Source organism: Triticum aestivum, chromosome 6D (assembly GCF_018294505.1).
Source record: "Triticum aestivum cultivar Chinese Spring chromosome 6D, IWGSC CS RefSeq v2.1, whole genome shotgun sequence".
In the NCBI taxonomy this organism is placed as follows: domain Eukaryota; kingdom Viridiplantae; phylum Streptophyta; class Magnoliopsida; order Poales; family Poaceae; genus Triticum; species Triticum aestivum.
Genome location: NC_057811.1, coordinates 111,614,271 through 111,634,478, shown reverse-complemented (window position 1 = coordinate 111,634,478; position 20,208 = coordinate 111,614,271). Strand labels below are relative to the sequence as shown.

Here is a 20,208-nt window from a genome sequence, read left to right as displayed (position 1 = left end):
CAATCTCCCAATCTAATAAGCATACATGTATGTAGCATTAAAAACCCCAATCTGTGAGCATTAAAAACAAATCTAATAAGCATACATCTGTGTAGCATTGAAGCACATCTAATAAACAGATCTATCTAGCATTTTTGCAACGAATTTTTGTGACAAACCCTAGTACAAAAACCCCCATCCCCCCAATACAGAAACCCCCGGCCCATGCGTCAAACCAACTACTCTAACCATCTGAACTACGGTATGAATCCACAATCTAACCAATCCAACTAACTCTACAAGCTAATATCCTAAAGCAAAGCAAGTGCAAATACCTCCTGCTCCTCGCCAGGCTGCGCATGGGGGGTATCGGGATTGACTGCGCCGCTCGACGCCGTCACCTTCTGCAGCGCTGAGGCGGAGCCCGCCACCTACTTCTCCACATCTGCAGCGATTGCGAGTTTCCCCGCACCACCGTGGACACCACCGACATCCGCGGTCACCGCGCCCTGCAGCTCGACCACATCTCTGGCCGCTGCGCCGGCGTCACCACGGGCTTCGGCCATCTCCGGGTGAAGGCGATGAAGGTGAGGAAGAGATGCGGTGGGGGAGAGGAAGACGATGCGGCAGGGAGGGGATTTGGGGGAAAATGGTAGGGGCAATGGAGGTGGTTGCCCCTCTTTATACGATGGGACATTTCAGGCATATCCCATGGACACGTGCTACCCCACGACTGCGGTCCGTTGCATGCGCCCATGTATACGAATACATGTGCGGTCAGCATACGAAACAACTATACGGGTAACGGTCAAAGGTGTACTCGGCCCTATGCGGCCCCACTCGTCAGAGTTAACGGTCAAAGGCATTGACCCGACGGCAACGTCCATTGTAACCTGTTCTGAGGGTTTTGGGCAAGGGAGTGGGGAAAAATGAGCAAAAGTTAACAGAGTGGGGAAGAATGAGTAGAGCTAAGGAACCAGGGGCACAGAAATAAAAAACCCTTTACGTAAAATGCAATGATTCCCCTAAATTTGTACTCCCATGCATATTTGAGATTACTCAAAAAATCGGTTATGTTTGTAGAACAAATTGAGTTAACATGGATAGCAGTTCAAATTAGTAAACTGCAACGATCCACCTCAATTTGAACTCCACAAAAACTTCAGTGAGCTAAAAAAATAAGTTTACTTTACAAAAGAAAGTCAGTAAGGTCACAAATTAAGAAAACTGGAAAATGTGTGGTTCAGTTAACGTTTCACAGGATAACAAATTCAGTTAGGTTTGAACAATTCAGTAAGACACTTGGAGAAATTCAGTAACGTTACAACACTTGGAGAAATTCAGTTAAGGACAGACTTTATTTTAGACACCCGTGCATACTTCAGTTAACTGACTAATTCAGTCAACTTGGAGAGCATATTAAAATCAGTTATGTTACAACACGTGGAGAAATTCAGTTAAGGTTGGACAGGATCATAAATTCAGTTAAGGATAGAGTTTATTTTAGACACCCGTACATACTTCAGTTAACTGACAAATTCATTCAACGTTGGACAGCATAATAAATTCGGTTATGTCACACCACTTTCTAAAATTCAGTTAAGGTTGGACAGGATAACAAATTCAGTTAACGATACAGTTTATTTTAGAAACGTGTGCATACTTCAGTTAACTCACAAATTCAGTTAACGTTGTACAGGATAATAAATTCAGTTGTGTTAGAACACCCGGAGAATTTCAGTTAGCTGAAAAGTACAGTTAACTTTGGACAGCACGACAAATTTATCGCAGAGAGAACATTTGGTGTGTTTACGATTGCAAATTAGTGGTTCGGAACTGAAGAAACATGCATAAGAGAACTACGTACAGAAAAGAAACGAATTACGACCAAAAGCTTACTAGGACTACGGTGCTGAGGTCGGACAGGTAGCACTAACAGAAAAGATATCAAGGAGTGTTGGACGAGCTCATCGATGCCTTCGGCGCGTGTACGTCTTCATCGTAACCGGCATTATCGCATCCACGTTGGGGCCGCTGGAGTCTCGGACACCGGGAGTGCACGCCGATATACGGTGCTTAGCGTTGAACTCGGCCTCGTCTGCTACGTGCGCAGCCTCTTGGACGCACACGACGCAGTTCCAGACCCTCCTCCTGGTGACGGCAGAGCTCGACGATGCATGCTGACAGGCGCCTGACCTCATCGGCCAGGTGTCTCAGCTGATCGTCTTGTGCCTGGATCATCTCTGCCTCTAGCATCGCCCGGTCCCTCATGGAAGCAAGAACTGACGCCGCTTCGTGCACGGATAGGCAATACTTGACGCGGCGGTACCTCCTTTTTGTCCTGGGTCTCCTTGGAGTAGGGGCTGCCAAGGTGTCTGTGGGAGGGGATGTAGTTTCTGCGGTGCATTGAGATTCGTCGGAGGAGGTGGGAGGAGTTCAAGACGGTGCTGGCTGAGGCAAGTGTACCGGCTGGCTTTCGCGGACGTGCTTTCGCGGACGTGCCATACGGATATGGTAGGAATCAACTGAGAGGAGGATGCCATGGACAGTGGGGAGATGTGGGCTGGAGGTAGGGGAAACGCATAAATATACCCACCGTACTCGCCTTTTGATTTGGTGTGTCAAGGTCATGGAAATGTCAGCCTTTTTCCGAGACGTTGGATGGTCTAACATAACAGCAGGCACCCTTGGCACCTCCACCCGCTTTCGTCCCCCCCCCCCCCCCCCCCCCCCCCCCCCCACCCCGTATTCCTAGGCGACATGGTGCTTATGGATGCAGTGAATGAGGCTACTACCGCGGCTGATTTGATTTTGTAAGTATTCCACCCACGCAGATCTGCTTTCTTGTGGACGTTGTTAGATGGAATAACTTACTTCAAATGTTGTATCATTGGATGTACTGATGAGGATTGTTGTCCCGTGTGGCTTTTTTGAACCTGGAAACGCTGTGGTCGTTGCTGCCGGCCGGGTTCAGGTTCGATCCCTCAGACCGTGAAATCATGTAGCATCTCCAGGCCATGTGTGATGACGACGGCGTCGGATCTCACCCTCTTATTCATCACTTCATCCCCACCTTGAATGAGGGCGTATGCTCGACCCATCCCGACAAGCTCCCAGGTGATGCGGTCCTCCTTCACGGGCATGTCAATTCTGCCGATGAGATGAGCTGCCTTTGATTGTAAATTTACCAAGTTTGAGAATGGACGGTGTGAGCAAACATTTCTTCTACCGTCCCTCCAATGCGTACATCAAGGGATCGAGGAAGCGTCGGATGATACAGAGTGAGTGCCTGGAAGGAACTACGTGGCACAAGACTGGCAGAAGTTTGGGGATTAAGGTCAACGGCCGGTACGCAGGCTGGAAGAAGGTGTTGGTGCTTCATACCAGGTACGGCGACACCAGGTACAACACCAACTGGGTCATGCACCAATACCACCTCGGAGAGCAACCCGAAGAGAAGACGGGAGTGCTGGACGCCTGCAAGATCTTCTACAAGACGGAGAAAAGGACAAAGTCAAGGACAGTGCGTTAGGCTCTAAGGGAGTGTGCTTGCTTATGCTCTGGACCTTTTGTGATGTTACATGTTGTACGAACGAAGGTTTTCGGTTTGCTTAACATTAGTGTGGCGCGATCTTTTGGTATGGTCTGTAGTACGAACGAAGTAACGTCTTCATGCATGATTGAATGGATGGGTTTAGGGTACTCAATTTGCTGCTTGTGTCCTGATGTATCAATTTATGGTTGTGCAGCATGTCTTGTGCAATTTACTCATTAGCAGTAAGCTTATGTATTTGAGCGGGTCACGTCACACAGTTTGGCATGCTTCAAAACCGCGGATGTTCTGGGTGGGAGGGTTTAAGCAGCTGCGGATGTAGGATTTACTACGCCACACCTTTTGGCGGGTTTAGATACCGATGATGTTCTTGCTCGCAAGGGTTGGAGTGGCTGGGAGCCACTGCCCGCAGAGCCTGCTCCCGGTCCAGGGGAGCCAGCTCGTCGAATGACACGAATGGAATGCGGTGATGAAGTCCGCACAGGATTCGACCGCCAACGGCAACGGCATCACGAACCCCCTCCTTGTCCAGCGCCTCACCCACCGCCGCACGGGGACGGTTCACCTCCTTGGGGAGATAACTGAAGAAGGAGACCAGGTCAGGAAGCCGGAGCTCATGGAAGTCGATGGGGTGACCGAACGGGTTTAGCTCGACGGCCGGCATGGTCGTGGTTGCACGACGATATGTGCCGTGAAGCCTCACCACCTGCGTGGTGACATGATCCAGCAAGCGGTCCAGGCGACCCTGGAGATCCTCACGATCGGAGCGCTCGCGCACCAGCGCAGCTGCCGCTTCCTGCAACAACGTCGACAACGCCACAAGCATCTTAGTCTTTGACTCCTGACGCTCATGAAGCTCCGTCAGCTGACGCTCATGACGGAGGAGCAAGTCACTCTTCTCCTCTCGGAGCTGACGGAGCTCCACATCCTTGGCAAGGAGCTGCGCATCCTTGGCCACGAGCTCCTCTCTGAGGCGCCTCACCTCTGACACCGTGATATCATGGGCACCCATGGAAACCGGTACAAGGAATGGGGGGCAAGCAAGAGGAGGGGGCGGAAAGGATGAAGATGGAGGAGGTGGCGGAAAGGATGAAGGGAACGGATGAAGATGGAGGTCTGCAGCAGCGAAGATCGATCTAAATCTTTTGTTTTCCCCAATCCATGCCCTTTCACATCAGCGGGTTTCCCAGACCGACCGCCCTAAAGACGCAGCGGTGATATTTTCATTTTACATGGCAGTCAAAAGCGACAAACGCATGGGCGGTATAACGACGGAACACGCCTGACGCCTAGGCGTCTCACCTGTGGTTGGATACACGCAACACAAAAACACGTGACCACCGTTACCATGTGCACGCCATATTGATAGGCGTTTCTCCAATTGTGGTTACACGACGTACTTGACAGGCGCGTCTCCATGCAAGTGTTTGACGTCTGCCTGCAAGTGAGAGAAGCGGCGACGCCTTCGGGCCAGGCGCGTTTGACGTCTGCCATGCTAGCGGCCGATGGCCGTCGTCGGTCAACGGCGCCTCGGCGACGTGCAAGTGTGACACCTTGAGGTCCGGCGCGAATGGGGGTGGTGGTGTCAGACGACGAAATAAGTTTTTTTGGGAGGGGGAGGGGGGGTTCAATGGGCAATATAAGGCGGCCCAGAGGTCATTTAGTAAAAGTTATACCCGCAACGATACCCAACGCTTGGAGGAGAACATTCTCAGCTGGCGTGGCCTTCGAAGGGTTTTGCGCCGAGCGCTTGGCCGCCCGCGCTTTGGGGTGAACGGCTCGGCCTCCGGACGTAGCTTGGTCGCCTGTACCTAGGGGGGGGGGGGTGTCAATGGGCAATATAAGGCGGCCCAGAGGTCATTTAGTAAAAGTTATACCCGCGACGATACCCAACACTTGGAGGAGAACATTCTCAGCTGGCGTGGCCTTCGAAGGGTTTTGCGCCGAGCGCTTGGCCGCCCGCGCTTTGGGGTGAACGACTCGGCCTCCGAACATAGCTTGGTCGCCTATACCTGGGGGGGGGGGTGGGGGGGGGGGGTCAATGGGCAATATAAGGCGGCCCAGAGGTCATTTAGTAAAAGTTATACCCGCGACGATACCCAACGCTTGGGGAGAGAACATTCTCAGCTGGCGTGGCCTTCAAAGGGTTTTGCGTCGAGCACTTGGCCGCCCGCGCTTTGGGGTGAACGGCTCGGCCTCCGGACGTAGCTGGGTCGCCTGTACCTCGCGTGTGCCAGAGTGCATGCGTTCTCGGCTCAAATCTGAATGTAATCCACCCCTAGAGTAATCGTGGCCATTACTCTTGTTCTAAAAAAAAATCATTAAAAAGAAGAGCTAGCCCCGAAGTTGATAAAAAAAAAGGTTTCTGGGTCTCAAGAGACTAATGGCACAACCACGTGCCGCTTACTTTCCCACTCAGAAGATGAGCTTCATGTACAATGTATGATTTCGTAACTACAGGATACTGGCATCTAATACATACAGATAAATTCTATTGGGAGAGGAAGTTGCTCGCCCTAACTTGTAAGAACACCGCACGAGATTATGTTACACTCGCATGCACTAGCTATGCAACTAGCAGTCCAGCACCACGGTATCCGAGCTCATCTCGAAAATCAAAAGGAGAAACTACTGTGGTATTAGTTACCACGTATCCATTTTGCAGTTAGAAGAATTATCTGCTTGTGGACCTTGATCAGCTCAGGCATCCTGTAGAATCCTAACTCCTCAATCTAAAGCTGTATGTACAGAAGAGCAACAAACTGTTCTCTTTTACATTTACTGCCGGTGACCTGCAGAGTTCAAAATAGAAACATCAATATTCCTGGAAAAAAAATACGGTAGGCATGCAATTTGTAAAACCAGAGAAAAAACATAACAGTAGGCCAACTACAATTTAAAAATAGTCTTCTTCCTTGAAGCATGGACAGGTCAAAGTAAGTAGCATCCTACCCTAAAAATATCCTGAAGAACACAGAAAGTGCACTAGAATGTTTAATTATTAGCCAATGCATGCAACTGGAAACCTAGAAAGGTATGCAGGCTAACTAAAACAAAATCTAATCCCTCCATTCCTAAATATAAGGCTTTTTAGATATTTCAATATGGACTACATACGGAGCAAAATGAGTGAATCTACACTCTAAAATATGTCTATATACATCTGTATGTAATCCGTATTGAAATCTCTAAAAAGGCTTATATTTAGAAACGGAGGGAGTATTCCTCTTCCATCAATCCTATGATAAGTAAAAACCTAGTAGCGTGTCCAACTACAGTGAATATTGTAGGTACAATGAGAAGCATAAATGACTAGGTACAGTAAAATACCCCCATTGACGAGCATCACAACAATCTCCTCCCCTGGAAAGATCCCGAAGGGCAGATTGACTACGCAATTTGAGCATTCTGCAAGCTTGGAGATGAGAACAAACAAAATGGTCCAAGGCATCAGCACAAAGACATTAAGGATGGAGTGATAAAAAAAGGTATAAACAAGAAAACAATGACATGACAAGCGGCATTGACTGTGGCCACTGACTCACCTTTGTTCAGAACTTGCAGCAAGGAGCGCTGCTTAATCACACACCACTAACCTACAGAAGATTTTACTTTGTTTCGTTGTATGCCGCCTTTGCGAAGTAATGGGTTTTCTATTGAAAATACAATCAAGCTGCCATCCTTGGTTCCAGCCAAAAAGCACTCCTCGGGAGTCACAGCTAAAGAAGTTATTGTCTTCCCAGATCCATCATACCTCCAAACAACTCCGAGAGAATCCATAGACCGCAGAACAATTTGTCCATGATCACCAGCACATACCATAAACTCTCCACAACAACTTAGTTCCATGCAATTCAGGCGGCCATTGGATTCTGATGAAGCGATATGTTTTCCATTTATGGAATACATATGCAAGGAGAGATCACTGTCAGAATAAAATACTATCCTACCATGCTGTGATGCCACCAGCTTTGACAGGCCAGCACCTGATGGATGTCGAATGGATCGAACATAAGTCCCCTCACGCAACGTATGAAATATACAAGTTCCATCCTTTGATCCACTGATAACAATATCAAGTTCCTTACTAACAAATAAGCATGTGATAATATCATCATGACCACACAAGATGTGAGAAGGGTTTTCGATGATAACATGGTCCTTAGTTGATAGGTCATTACTTGCATTCTTTGATCTTTTGTCATTTGATCTTCCTCGGAATGCATGCCAAATCATAATAGTCGTGTCATAACTTCCAGTTGCAATTACACTTCCATCAGATGAAACTGCACAAAAAGTGTGCTCCCAAGATGTTAAGGCAAAATTGAATGGAAGAAAGCATCTATGAGGTCTGCTTAGTTGCTAGCACTAACTGATCTCTCCCTCAGGTCAAGATGGCTCAGAACTCAAGTAATACTCCCTCCGTCCCAAAATAAGTGTAGCTGATTTAGTAAAAAGTTGTATTAAATCAACGACACTTATTCTGGGACGTAGGGAGTATTTGATAGAATTACACCATGTTTGACCAAATTAATTAAGACTACAACTAATCAAATTAATTAATGGAAGCAAGCAAGTTAGATTCCATTATACTCCCTCAGTTCCTAAATATAAGTCTTTTTAGAGATTTCAATATGAACTACATACGGATGTATATAGACAGAGTTTAAAGTGTAGATTCACTCATTTTGCTCCGTATGTAGTCCACATTGGAATCTGTAAAAGACTTATATTTAGGAACGGAGGGAGTATATTATTGCAGTTTATTCAACTATAATTGCTTAATGCTGGATCTTAAAGAGTAAATGTAATACCATACACATCAGAAAGGATTAACTACCTGCAACACAGCTGACAACATCTTTATGCTGTCGGATGCTCTGCACAATTCTTCCATCACTAAGGGAAATAATCTGGAAACTGTTCTCCCAATTACCACATAAAATTAAATAATTGTCACCATGAATTTGGACAGCTGCCAGGCATTGTCTTCCGAACTCAACATTTTCAGCCAAGGAAGTGGCAACTTTTCGGGGAGAAATAACATCAGAACCAATTCCAAAGAAAGGCTCCTACAAGAAAAGAACATACATAATAAATAAAAGTACATACACTTATGGACTAATAATTTTACCCTATTAGATATAGTTTTCATCAGGAAGAGACCAGTGATCCAGAAAATGTGAAGTTTCCACCAGACTGTAATTGCGTTGTTAGCCAAAGTTTTACTGACAGTATGAGCTCCTCGCCCATCAAGACAATGTTTGAATCCAACAAGCCAATGAACAATACAGATGATGAAGAGCTGATTGCACTAGGAACAACAGAAGTCACTGTTATCGACTGTGGAGCAAAATATAGTGGGTGCGCAATTGGTATAGGAGGTCCTCTTCTTGGGTGTTTCTTCCGAAAAATTTGAATGGGTGTCTGTCCAAAATTTGCAATCTGGTCTTCGATAGCAGACTTCTGCAACATATCATCCATGTTTTCCAAATCAACAGCACCCTCATATGTCAAATAGTAGAATATATTTGCTGCCTGCTCCAGATAATTGGTATTTGATTAGTAAAGTCAAATTGTGTGATCTACTAACTCAAGTATGCTGCAAAAGGGTGATAAATCATGTACCTCAACGGCAGGCTTGCCACGCTGCTTATAACCAAATATGAGGTCAATCCAGTGATGAAGATTAGAGCTTACATATTCACTTTCAAGGGCCTCACGATTGATATGAATGAATTCTTCTGGTGAACCCTGCACAAGACATATTTCCTTTGATCATGAATTCTTCTGCCCTCGTGTGCACTAAATATTTTGTACCTTTAACCAATAATAACTCTTCCAAACATTTAGATTGGTAACTCTTTCAAATATTTAGATTGGTCATATGAGTACATTCGCACAAAGTTAATCTAAAAAACTGCAGAAATTATCAATCATTACCTTTGCCCATGGAGGGAGACCTACATGGCCTAAAGGTTCACCGTCCTGCTTTACCCCAAAGTGATATGAATTCAAATTTTCAAGAAACTCAGGCATGTAAAAGAATTCAGGTGTAAGCTCCTTGACATCACTTGTATTTGATAGGCAGTTCCTATATGTGCTTTCAATGCTCTGAAAGAGACGGTCTGCATGGTCAAATTTACCACCCTGCATAAATAAACATATAAAGTAATGTAGTATTAGCTAATTAGCTATAGTACTATTTGCTGTTCAGTGAAAAGATATGCCATGAAAGAATATATACACATCCTAAACAAATTCACTTATTTAGTACTCCCTCCGCTGTTCAGTGAAAAGATATGCCATGAAAGAATATATACACATCCTAAACAAATTCACTTATTTAGGACTCCCTCCGATCCAAAATAAGTGTCACAGGTTTGAACAAAGGTTAGTTCAACCTTGTATAAAACTGCAGCACTTATTATGGATCGCAGGGAGTAAGAGACTAATATTCAAGCTAGTACAGAATTACTCAGATAAAGTACCTGAAGATTGCGGTGCAGAGCAGTAAAAGGCTCGAGCCTTAGAAGGTAGTAAAGAACAATTCCCATGCTAGAGTAGTGCGATCCATAATAAAAGCTGCAGGAGGAAAATACACAATTTTGATGCAATGAGCGTCTAGAGAAAACTTGGGACACAAGAAAAGTTTAGGAATGCAATTCAAAAATATTTAGGTCAAACCTTGGTATATCAGGATCACAGAAATTAAGATATCTATCTTCGAAAACCTGCACATTGTTTATTATTTATCAGAGATGATAACTGGGAGAGACAGTACGCCATACCCCATAGCTACGGGAAATACCTTAAAGCGTTTTGCATCCAATGCACCAACTGGCTTTGACAGGTCCCTGAAAGTAGATGACTTGTTGAAATCAAGTTTTTCTGATGAATAGTCAGCCAATATCCAAGGAAATATAGGGTATTGAGTTAAATCGTTGTAAGATCGTCCAGAAAGAGTATTCAGAATCATTAGATACTCAAAGTTGCTGATCTCCCTTTTTCTCCAACTCTCCCTGGCACTCTCAGCCATTTCAAGGGCAACTTTTCTGTCAACAAACGAAATTACACTATTTTTGTCTTTTGTACTTCCTTTGGGGAACAAAGCATCATTCCTCAAGGAAACTAAAAGAGACCCAACATTTTTAGCATCATTTTGGGAGGAAAAATTAAGAAATATAGGTGCATTTGCATCATCAAAAAATATCTCCGTTGCAGTATATTGTAGTAGGTAACGTGTCCAGTAAACTGCTCTTATCTGTCAACAAAGAAAAGTGGAGTCAGATTTTTGACACACATGCACGAATGCAGACACAATGAGAGAGGGCGGGGAAGGGGGGGGAGGAGGGAGGGACAACATACCCTGGTTATTTTCCACCTTCTATGGTGTTTTATCTTGCTAGACTGACTTTTCATCAGAGCATCACCAGATCCAGCCTCATTGCCTCGTCCTACATCAGATTTACCCTTCAGCTTTTCCACACTTCCCAGCTCACTCTTGGCATCTGATTCTTTATTATCTTGAAACTTGTTGAAAACAGATGAGCCCCCTGTGCCTTCGACCAAAAACTCAAAAGAAAAATGCAGGGCATTTCGAGTGATAGTAAATTGTCCAGCTAGTTTTCTTTTTGGTGTAACAAGAACACAGTGAACAGAAGATAGCACCTGGGAATTGGAAAGGAAAACCAAGGGTCTGAGGATACAACAATAAATCCGCCAAAATGTTAAACGCATATAATGAAGCCTGTTTACCTCAGCATAATCATTATCTCCACCAGTAGATGATTGTTCTTTCCTATTTTGCACACTACTAGTAGGATAATCTGAAGAGTCTGCAGAATTTGCAGCATCACTTGACACCTGATTCTCTGATGGTTTATTTTGGGAAGGCTCACTTGTATCATTGTTATCCTCGCATGATTCAGAACCAACATCCCCTGTGATTCCACGCACTCCTTTCAGAAGGAAGCGCTTCATTTTTTCTGGAATCTTGGCACTAACGAAAGGATCAACAGACGGGGCGGTATTTTCATTAGTAGATTTGGTGGACAGTGGTTGACAAATGCGTTCATCAAACTTATAATTACGCTTCAGCTTCATTCGCCGCCGCCATTTATCCTCTGTCTTGTCATGTTTCCAGTATGTCACCAAATTATTTGGAAAGGGACTAGCAGACCATGGTCCTCTTTCGTCACTCAAAGCGCGGAAAATATGTATCCATTTATCCTGATATAAAACATGTCAGTTTTATATGCAATTCAAACTACTAAACATTGAAATATTTGGTAAAATTTACTGTGACCACAACTTACTGCAACAATTTGCTGATCCTCATCAAATGCAAGCTTGAAAGCTGCTTTCCTATTGTCATCCCCAGAAATTGCGGCAGTCTTTGCAAACTGTATATCATCTTCCAAGCTTTGGAGTTGTTCTATATCTTCAATCAAGCGCTCGTCAAGTTTAGAATTTAGGTCCTGGAGTTGCCTCAGGCGATCAGCCTTTGCGTCCTTCATGTATTTTACTTCATCAGAAGCCTGGCAAGTAACAAACTGTTTATTTCTTGCTGGTGGTGTTTGGAAAAAAAATCATAAGAGCATGGTAAAAAGAAAAAAAAATGGGAGTGACAATGTAACGCATCTAATTTTTTCATGCCAAAGCACAATACTTTTGAATTAAACTAAAAATGAAGAGAGACAAACCGCAGCAAGAACACGATCCTTCTGTACAAGATTAAGAATGAAGCCGGACTCTTTATTGCTATTTGCTTCAGCAGAATCATCTTTGCCCAAGATGCTAGTGGCTAGCATGGACTTTCCATATATGACAGTCTCAAGAATCAAATGTGAAATAACATGGAAACGTGCACCATCATCAAGTTCCCCGTAGTGGGATCTAACCCTTAGTAAAGACCTGCAGCAAAAAGGAATTTACTAGAACAGCCACGATAATCAAGGGGATATTCCCATGGGTCTTAAGGGTGATAGCCATACCAAATTATGAAATGCAGGCTGTTTTTGCATTGATCTTCTTCGGAAATAAGATTAGGAAGCATTGTTATAAATTGCTGGACACACTTGGATGCATTTTCTAAGCCAGCTTTGCAGAGATACATAATTACAAGGTGGAAGATGATTCTTGGGAACCTTTCTCCTCGTAGCATCATGGCTTTGTCAGTAATTTTGTTCGTCTTTGCACTTAATGCCGTACCAATGCCTCCAGTTACAACTACAGCAGCCATTTCTGCAGCCGGGATATTTAGCGATTCTACCAACCCACGTGCCCTTTGCCCAATAGATGGAACAGAGGCACTTGAACCCTTTGGTGTCAATCTGCTTTGTCCCTTGCCATTCAAGTTCCAAACAAGAGTCCAGATTTTGTCATAAAAGCTCCACCAGTCATCGCTCAGTTTTTCACCATCAGTAAATATGTTGCTACTCCAAGGAAGACTGCAAAAGTGCAAAATGAACATATTTACAGATGGTAAATATAAATTTATCAGAAGTTCTACTCTTACATATCATCAAACAGAAGGTAAGCAAGTGAACAGAAATGGGAACAAGAGTTACTAGAGGAAGTTCGGTGTCAAATTACCGATACTGAATTGCCTAACTACCAGATACCACAAAAATGTAACTTGTAATGCAGCAGCAGTCACTAATCCTAAGGTATGCCACTTAACATTGTCATGAGGGAAGCAACTTGTTCCATTCCCATGGCCCAAGGATCAAATATATACAAATGCATGGGATAGAGTAGGAAATGTACATACAAAAAGGAAATATAAAATACAGAGCAGCAACCTTGTCAGCAGCCAGACATGTGGAGGAAAAAAAAGGTTTGGAAACCTTATTCTATCATACGAGGGAAGCAACTTGTTCTACTCCGTGGCCTTAGGCCCATAATATACAAATACATGTATAAGAAAGAGTAGGAAACGGACATACAACAGGAAATACAAAGAGTTCTACTATAACACAACTATATATCTCTAACAGGCATATAAGAAGAAATGGTAATATCAGCAACTTAAGCAGCAAAATCCCAATCATGCTTTATTATAGCATGTTCCCCCAATGAACCAAACAGATCTTTGTTCTTCTCTAAGCTTGTCTCTGTGTCCTGCCTGTGTGTGGTGATTGTGAAACAATCTCTACTAAACTGAGTAAAATATAAATGATTAAATGAGCTGTAAAAAAAGAACCATGATGTGACACATCAGGCACTCACGACATCAGGATAAGGTTCTGCACAGGAATACATGATGGCCTCCAGTGTGCAATTCAGTACAAGTAGTGGATATTTTCAGCACCTTTTGATCTTTAACATGTGCAGCACATTACGTCATTACCTATTAGAGATATTTTTCCATATGGTTGCATTGCGAAAGCATATCTAATCTCATAAATTAGTTTTGATGATTAAACAATCCTATTGTATGAACATTTTCATTGTGATTAATGAAGGAGAAATAATCCCGGATTTGAGTAAAGTGTCTCAAGGCAAAGTTAAAAATAAAGACTGAGGGCATTTTTGTAGCAATGCGTGATCTTTGTCGTTAGGTTGAAGACCAGGTTGCTAAGCTTACTTTTAGTGTTGCCTAGTAGCTTGATACCTATCAAATACCACATTGCTCAATAAGGGTTACAATGCATTTATCATCCCTTGCTAATATATGTTGATTCCGTGGTTTGCATCTAAAGCTCTATACATTCATCGAGGCCATCTGTGGTTTTCTCCTCTTGATCTTATACTTGTGCGTTTACTTTTCTTAGAGAAATACTGATTGCTTGCTCACCCTAAGGATTGCATCTACATCCTGATTTGTGCAAAACCTTATTTCCTCAATTGGCTCAAAACCTGTTTTAGCCAAAGCCACCCCATCTGTGGTTTTCTTCTCTTGATCTTATACTTGTGCGTTTACTTTTCTTAGAGGAATACTGATTGCTTGCTCACCATACTGATTGCTTGCTCACCACATTGCTCAATAAGGGAATACCCTAAGGATTGCATCTACATCCTGATTTGTGCAAAACCTATTTTCCTCAATTGGCTCAAAACCTGTTTTAGCCAAAGCCACCCCACCCCCCCCACCCCCCCCCCCCCCTCCTCTACAATAGTCAGGATCCTATTGATGGTACACATCATGAGGTACGAGCTTTGTATGGTACTCCCTCCGTCCCATAATACGCGTTTATATTATGGGACGGAGGGAGTATATATTACCTTGCAGATTGGCTATTGCTCTCAGCATTTATAATTTCCACAAATGCAGAGCCAATGTCATCTTTCTGTGAGCCATCGGATGAAGAGGCACACATATCAGGTGGATGAAACTGTGAGAGAAAAGGGACAGAATGAGTGAACGACACACTATACAAAAAGAAAAGTGTAGCATGTTTTTCTGTTCTATAGGACATGTTGCTCAGAGGATACCAGGAGCTTAATTCCAATTTGATCAACAAGCAATTCATCACTCAGCTTCAAAAGGTACAAGATATTATCACGGCATGGCTGTGAAATGAATATGTCCTCATCAGGAGAAGTCTCGAGCAGGCTTCCAATGATATCTTCAAAAATGTCTCGCAGCAGACAGAAATTTGTTAACTGTCCCTGTGGATTAAGCAATACTCAAAGAGTTACTAGGGCATGGAAAAGGCTACTAGATTGCTGTAACACAAACAAACGAGTTAGCATTCCAACCTCCTCAATTTTTAAGAGAAGAAAATTTGTTGTGTCCTCCAGCTGATGCCAGCCACCTTTCACGTAGCACAAAAAATAAGAAAGGACTAATGAATACATGTTCCTCACAAGAATTAGCTCATTGGTCTCCAAACTGGCATAATTAGCTTTCGAAATTGGTCTGTAGTCCCTGAAGACATCAAGCTTCACAGATGTCTCAAGCCAAGAGCTCCAACCATACTCCTGATGAAATTGATTTATGAATTATGATAACATAGAAGTAATTTATATAGGCCTAGAAATACAGCAAGTGGTAATTACCATGATGGCTTCAACATTTGAGGGGTTTGAATCAAGCAAATCAAGAAGATCACTCAAGATCTTTGCACGTGCTGAAGCATCTTGGCAAGAGTGCATATATTTAAAAATGCAGACCAAAATCTGAGGAACATAAAAAGGAGCCAAGCTCACTACTGACGTACTGCTTCTATCATTTAGCTCATTAGATTGGGACCGTTTCTGTAAGACCTGAACAAAAAATATAACGAACAAATCAGATCATTTGTTTACAGAAGTTTAACATCAGAGGATAAACAGCATAGTATCACCATATTCAATGTGAAGTTTGACAAAATTTACCTGCTTAGGGCTGGCTCCACCAAGAAGAACATCAAAAAAAGTAGCACATAAATGATCTGAAAGTGGAAATTTGAAAAGTCTCTCAGATATTGAATAGAAAAACAGTTGGGGTGTTGCTGCGATTCCTTTCCGTATATTTTCGGACATAGATCTAGGTCGTCCTACAGGAAGGCCAAAAAGTTTTGGTCCTTTTTTCTCAGATGGAACTCCAACCAGAAGCTTTCCAAGAAGTTGAAGACCCAGTAGACGAATTGGTTCGAATTCCCTGAACAGCAGGTGATGTTATAAATACACATCCTCAATAATACTGATTGAGAAGTTAAAAGAAACACGGATTGCCAAGTGTAATACAGAATCAGAACAGTCATCTTCCACACTACATAATGCCCATGATTTACACATATAAACAAGGAATGTCAGGAAATGAGGCAAAACTATGGTAGCATAGACCTATCATTCTCAGAAGAATTAGTCCGGAAAAAATGGGCACAGAACCTATTTCAAAGATCAAAATGCAATATGCACAAAAAATAGCATTATCACTGACTAAACGGGTGGCTAAAGCTCAAGCTCCCTGTCAAAGTGGAATTTGATCCATAGTAACTTTACACTCGGAGACTACGGGGCTGTTTGGATGCCGCCAGGGCTAGCCCTGCCAATTTGCGGGTGCGCCAAAAAATTGGCGAAGGAATCGGGCGCCTGCTTCTCGCCAAAATGTTCGCGTGAAATGAACTGAGGAACCAAAGCGAACGTGGGCACGCCAATTTATCGGTGGCCAACCAAACAAGCAACTAACCCCTCAGTCAACGCCTATTTTTTGGCACGGCAGCTCGGGGCTCTAATCCAAACAGCCCCTATCAGTCTATCACTCAGTAAAGTGCACAAAACACAAGCACTGCATGACTTGGGTCCAAAATATGACTCATAAATAACTAGATGTGCATTACCTCTTAAGAAGATTGATGAAAATGTAACAACCTCCAACAGAATTTACTTGCTCCAGAAAAGATGATAGAAGTGAATTCTGTGAAAGAGCACGGATAATCATGTAAAGTACATCCTCGATACATGCAACATCTTGACTTTTCTCGAAAAAGGACACAAGAGCTCTTATATCATGTGAAGAGACCTTCAGCCTACAACAGAAGTTAGTTGAATTGTTAGCATATGAATCCAAGGAATATATCTTTTAGACTTGAGTATATGGCAGCATTGAATGATAATAAAACAATGATAGCAGAACAAAGAAAAATATGGAAGTACGGATTGAGAAAAAAACACAACATTGCATCTCTGAATGTAAAGTTGAAAGTGCTTACTTTAAGCTCATTTCTGCCAGACTCAAGAGGAGAAGACGAATCTTGCGAATTTCTTCTATATGTGGTCTCTCTCCAATCACTTGTTCAGTAATCAAATGCAGCAAAGGCTTAGAAGACCTAGCATCTAACTTTTCTGAATAAAACTGGCGTACAATATCAATGATCCTAGGGAGTCCACATAACATTGGTAACAATTTCCCGTCAGTTTCAAAATACTGTATCAGAAACAGATAAAGTTCTCTTTGTACTTCATAACTTGAATATGCCCAGATATGCGGGTTCAGATATATTTGTTGAAGAGCATCTTTCAATAGAATTTCTGACATACCTGAAAGAACAGATATGTTAGTGATATACATAGTTTCAAGCAGGCAGAAAAATGTGGCCGACTGTGTGGGGAGAGAGACAAAGAGAGAGACAGAGAGAGAGAGAGAGAGACGTCACCACTGTTTGTCAAAATATTAAACAAGTGCTTCAGTGCTGAAAGAGTCTTGAAATTTAGCAGCTGTGGTGAAACAGATTGAAACAAGAAGCCTAAAATAGAGAATCCAGAAAGAAGATGCATCTGTTGCTGATTTGCTACATTTCCATCCAGAACAGATGCAACAAGCTCAATGACTTGACCTGCCAACTGATCACCAGTGGGAGATTCTCCACTATGAGTGATGGCATCATCAAAATGTATCAGAAGAGGAAACAACACAGAGACACCTCCAACGCAATAAATTATGTCCTGCAGCAAGCGCCTCGAGCATAACTTTGTACCACCCATGATGGTTGCCTCAAGCTTGCTCTTGTCAAGACTATCAAGTACAGAAGACACATTGAACAAAGTCCTATTATTGCTAGCCTAGGAGGAAAAAAAGAACAAAATATTCAATTCTCTGGTTCCAGCAATTGATCAAGAAAATATAACATGTTGTTTGGAGGCCAGTTCGTACCTGTGCGTTCAAGCCAAAAATCATCTTCGATGAAATACCATCCCTTGCATCCAAAATTCCCTTGTAAAGTGAGTCATTATTCATAAGCAAGTTTTGATCACCAAGGAAAGAGTACATGTAACTTGGTCCAAGATTGTATATGCCTCTTATTTGTTCGGCAGAGAGAGCATCAGAAAATGCATAAACTGGGCCCATTTGACCAGTAAAAGCAAAAGTGCCCTCAAAACCAAGAGAAGTTGGTTCTTCACCAATGGGCATTAATTCTGTTCCAAGACTGCAGCGAGTCATCACTTCATTGACTTTTGCATACCTGAGAACAGAAAAAAAAAGTGGTATAAAACATCTTAACTAATATACTGCAAATCAAAACAACAGACAAAAAATCCTTGATCTCTTAACCATATATGAGCTCACAGGATCCAATTGCTATCTTTTGCAGTTAGGGCATGTAGATGTCAGTTTTCTATTCGAAGTTTTAGCAAATTTGCACCTGTTAAGGAGTATTAGTATTGGTCTATGAGTCCTTATTAGGCTATGTCTCTTTCCTTGTACCCCAAGTCTTAGAGCAACTCCAACACGCTCCGTTTGTGTCGGCCCCCGCTCGGTGTCCGCCCTCTTTTTTATTTGGGTCAGCAGTGCGCCCAACGCGCCGACCCATATTTGCCGGCATGGCCGGCTGGCCTCCATTTTCAATGAACACTTTGCATATTTCACAAGCAAATATATAGTTTCACAAGGAAGCATAGTTTTCACAACCAAATATAAAGCATAATTTTACAAGCCCGAATATAAATTAAATTGTTCTCACATAGTTTTACAAGCCAAATAAAAAGGATACATCTATTGGTTGCCAACATGAGCCCACATATGCTCGACCAAATCATTTTGCAGCTGCATGTGAGTTTCCCAATCACGCATTTCATGATGAAATTGGGTGAACCGTTCAAACGTTGCCGCTCCTCCATGCTCAGGCACAACATTCTCACCTTGAAACTGAAACCCTTGATCGTATACGTTCCGGACGCTCATCTTCTACGATCATATTGTGCATGATCACACAAGCAGTCGTCACCTCCCACAGCTTCTTTGTGCTCCAAGTCCTAGCAGGATACCGAACGATGCCCCATCAAGATTGCAAAACACCAAAGGCACGCTCGACGTCCTTCCTAGCACTCTCTTGCTCTTGGGCGAATCTTTTCCTCTTCTATCCGACAGGGTTGGGGATTGTCTTCACAATAGTGGTCCACTGAGGATAGATACCGTCACCTAGGTAGTATCCTTTGTCGTAGTTGTGGCCATTGATAGTAACATTCACCGGTGGGCTGTTGCCTTCGGCAAGCCTTGCGAACACCGGCGAGCGTTGAAGCACGTTGATATCATTGTGTGATCCGGCCATGCCGAAGAAAGAGTGCCAGATCCAAAGATCTTGTGATGCCACGGCCTCAAGTATGACAGTGCAAGCCCTGACATGGCCCTTGCCAAGCAGAAGGGCGGTTCTTCCACTCCCGGTGCATGCAGTCTATGCTGCCAAGCATCCCTGGGAAGCCCCTGCTGGCATTCATCGCCAACAAGCGGGCTGTATCTTGAGGAGTCGGCTCTCTCAAGTACTCAGGGCCAAACACAACAATCACAGCCTTGCAGAACTTGTACATGGAGTCTAGGCATGTAGACTCGCTCATACGGACGTACTCGTCAATGAGATCACCGGGCACTCTGTATGCAAGCATCCGAACAGCTGCAGTGCATTTCTGATAAGAGGAGAAGCCAATCTTTCCAAGGGCATCCTCTTTGCACTCGAAATAGTCATCATATCCGACCACCCCCTCTCTAATACGGTTGAAAAGATGCCTACCCATACGGAAACGGCGCCGGAATTTCTGATGTTTGAACAGCGGTTTCGTTGTGTCAAAGTAGTCCTTCCAAAGAAGGAAATGCCCGCTCTCTCGGTTGCGACTCAACGCCGGAAGGTGCCCCGAAATGGAGCCACGAAACAACGGCCGCTGGCTATTGAGGTGGTGATGGACCAACACGGCAGCCAAGATCTCCTCATCATCGGACGAGGAATCGTTGGAGTCGCAAAGGAAATTATGAA

The 20,208-nt window shown here is 43.5% G+C and overlaps 1 protein-coding gene and 1 pseudogene across 3 annotated transcripts in view; one reads left to right on the top strand and one right to left on the bottom strand.

Moving 5' to 3' along the window:
* Positions 1 to 2,520: 2,520 nt before the first annotated feature.
* LOC123142516 (NAC domain-containing protein 75-like) lies at positions 2,521 to 3,511 on the top strand (annotated as a pseudogene).
* Positions 3,512 to 5,908: 2,397 nt separating this feature from the next.
* LOC123143952 (BEACH domain-containing protein B) overlaps positions 5,909 to 20,208 on the bottom strand; it is a 28,464-nt gene continuing 14,164 nt past the window's right edge. For 2 of the 3 annotated variants that reach the window (XM_044562943.1, XM_044562945.1), the window contains 24 exons: positions 18,117 to 18,426; positions 17,620 to 18,025; positions 17,176 to 17,503; positions 16,804 to 16,992; positions 15,857 to 16,121; positions 15,539 to 15,745; positions 15,239 to 15,460; positions 14,972 to 15,148; positions 14,762 to 14,871; positions 12,529 to 12,984; positions 12,238 to 12,448; positions 11,851 to 12,072; positions 11,291 to 11,764; positions 10,901 to 11,203; positions 10,344 to 10,796; positions 10,220 to 10,266; positions 10,024 to 10,117; positions 9,476 to 9,682; positions 9,161 to 9,286; positions 8,699 to 9,070; positions 8,373 to 8,604; positions 7,078 to 7,818; positions 6,863 to 6,947; positions 5,909 to 6,324 (listed from right to left, as the gene is read on the bottom strand). In XM_044562943.1, coding sequence (XP_044418878.1) covers positions 7,124 to 7,818; positions 8,373 to 8,604; positions 8,699 to 9,070; positions 9,161 to 9,286; positions 9,476 to 9,682; positions 10,024 to 10,117; positions 10,220 to 10,266; positions 10,344 to 10,796; positions 10,901 to 11,203; positions 11,291 to 11,764; positions 11,851 to 12,072; positions 12,238 to 12,448; positions 12,529 to 12,984; positions 14,762 to 14,871; positions 14,972 to 15,148; positions 15,239 to 15,460; positions 15,539 to 15,745; positions 15,857 to 16,121; positions 16,804 to 16,992; positions 17,176 to 17,503; positions 17,620 to 18,025; positions 18,117 to 18,426 — 6,106 coding nt within the window. In that variant the 3' untranslated portion in view covers positions 5,909 to 6,324; positions 6,863 to 6,947; positions 7,078 to 7,123. The remainder of the gene's footprint in view (positions 6,325 to 6,862; positions 6,948 to 7,077; positions 7,819 to 8,372; positions 8,605 to 8,698; positions 9,071 to 9,160; positions 9,287 to 9,475; positions 9,683 to 10,023; positions 10,118 to 10,219; positions 10,267 to 10,343; positions 10,797 to 10,900; positions 11,204 to 11,290; positions 11,765 to 11,850; positions 12,073 to 12,237; positions 12,449 to 12,528; positions 12,985 to 14,761; positions 14,872 to 14,971; positions 15,149 to 15,238; positions 15,461 to 15,538; positions 15,746 to 15,856; positions 16,122 to 16,803; positions 16,993 to 17,175; positions 17,504 to 17,619; positions 18,026 to 18,116; positions 18,427 to 20,208) is intronic. The other variant, XM_044562944.1, reaches the window with a different exon arrangement.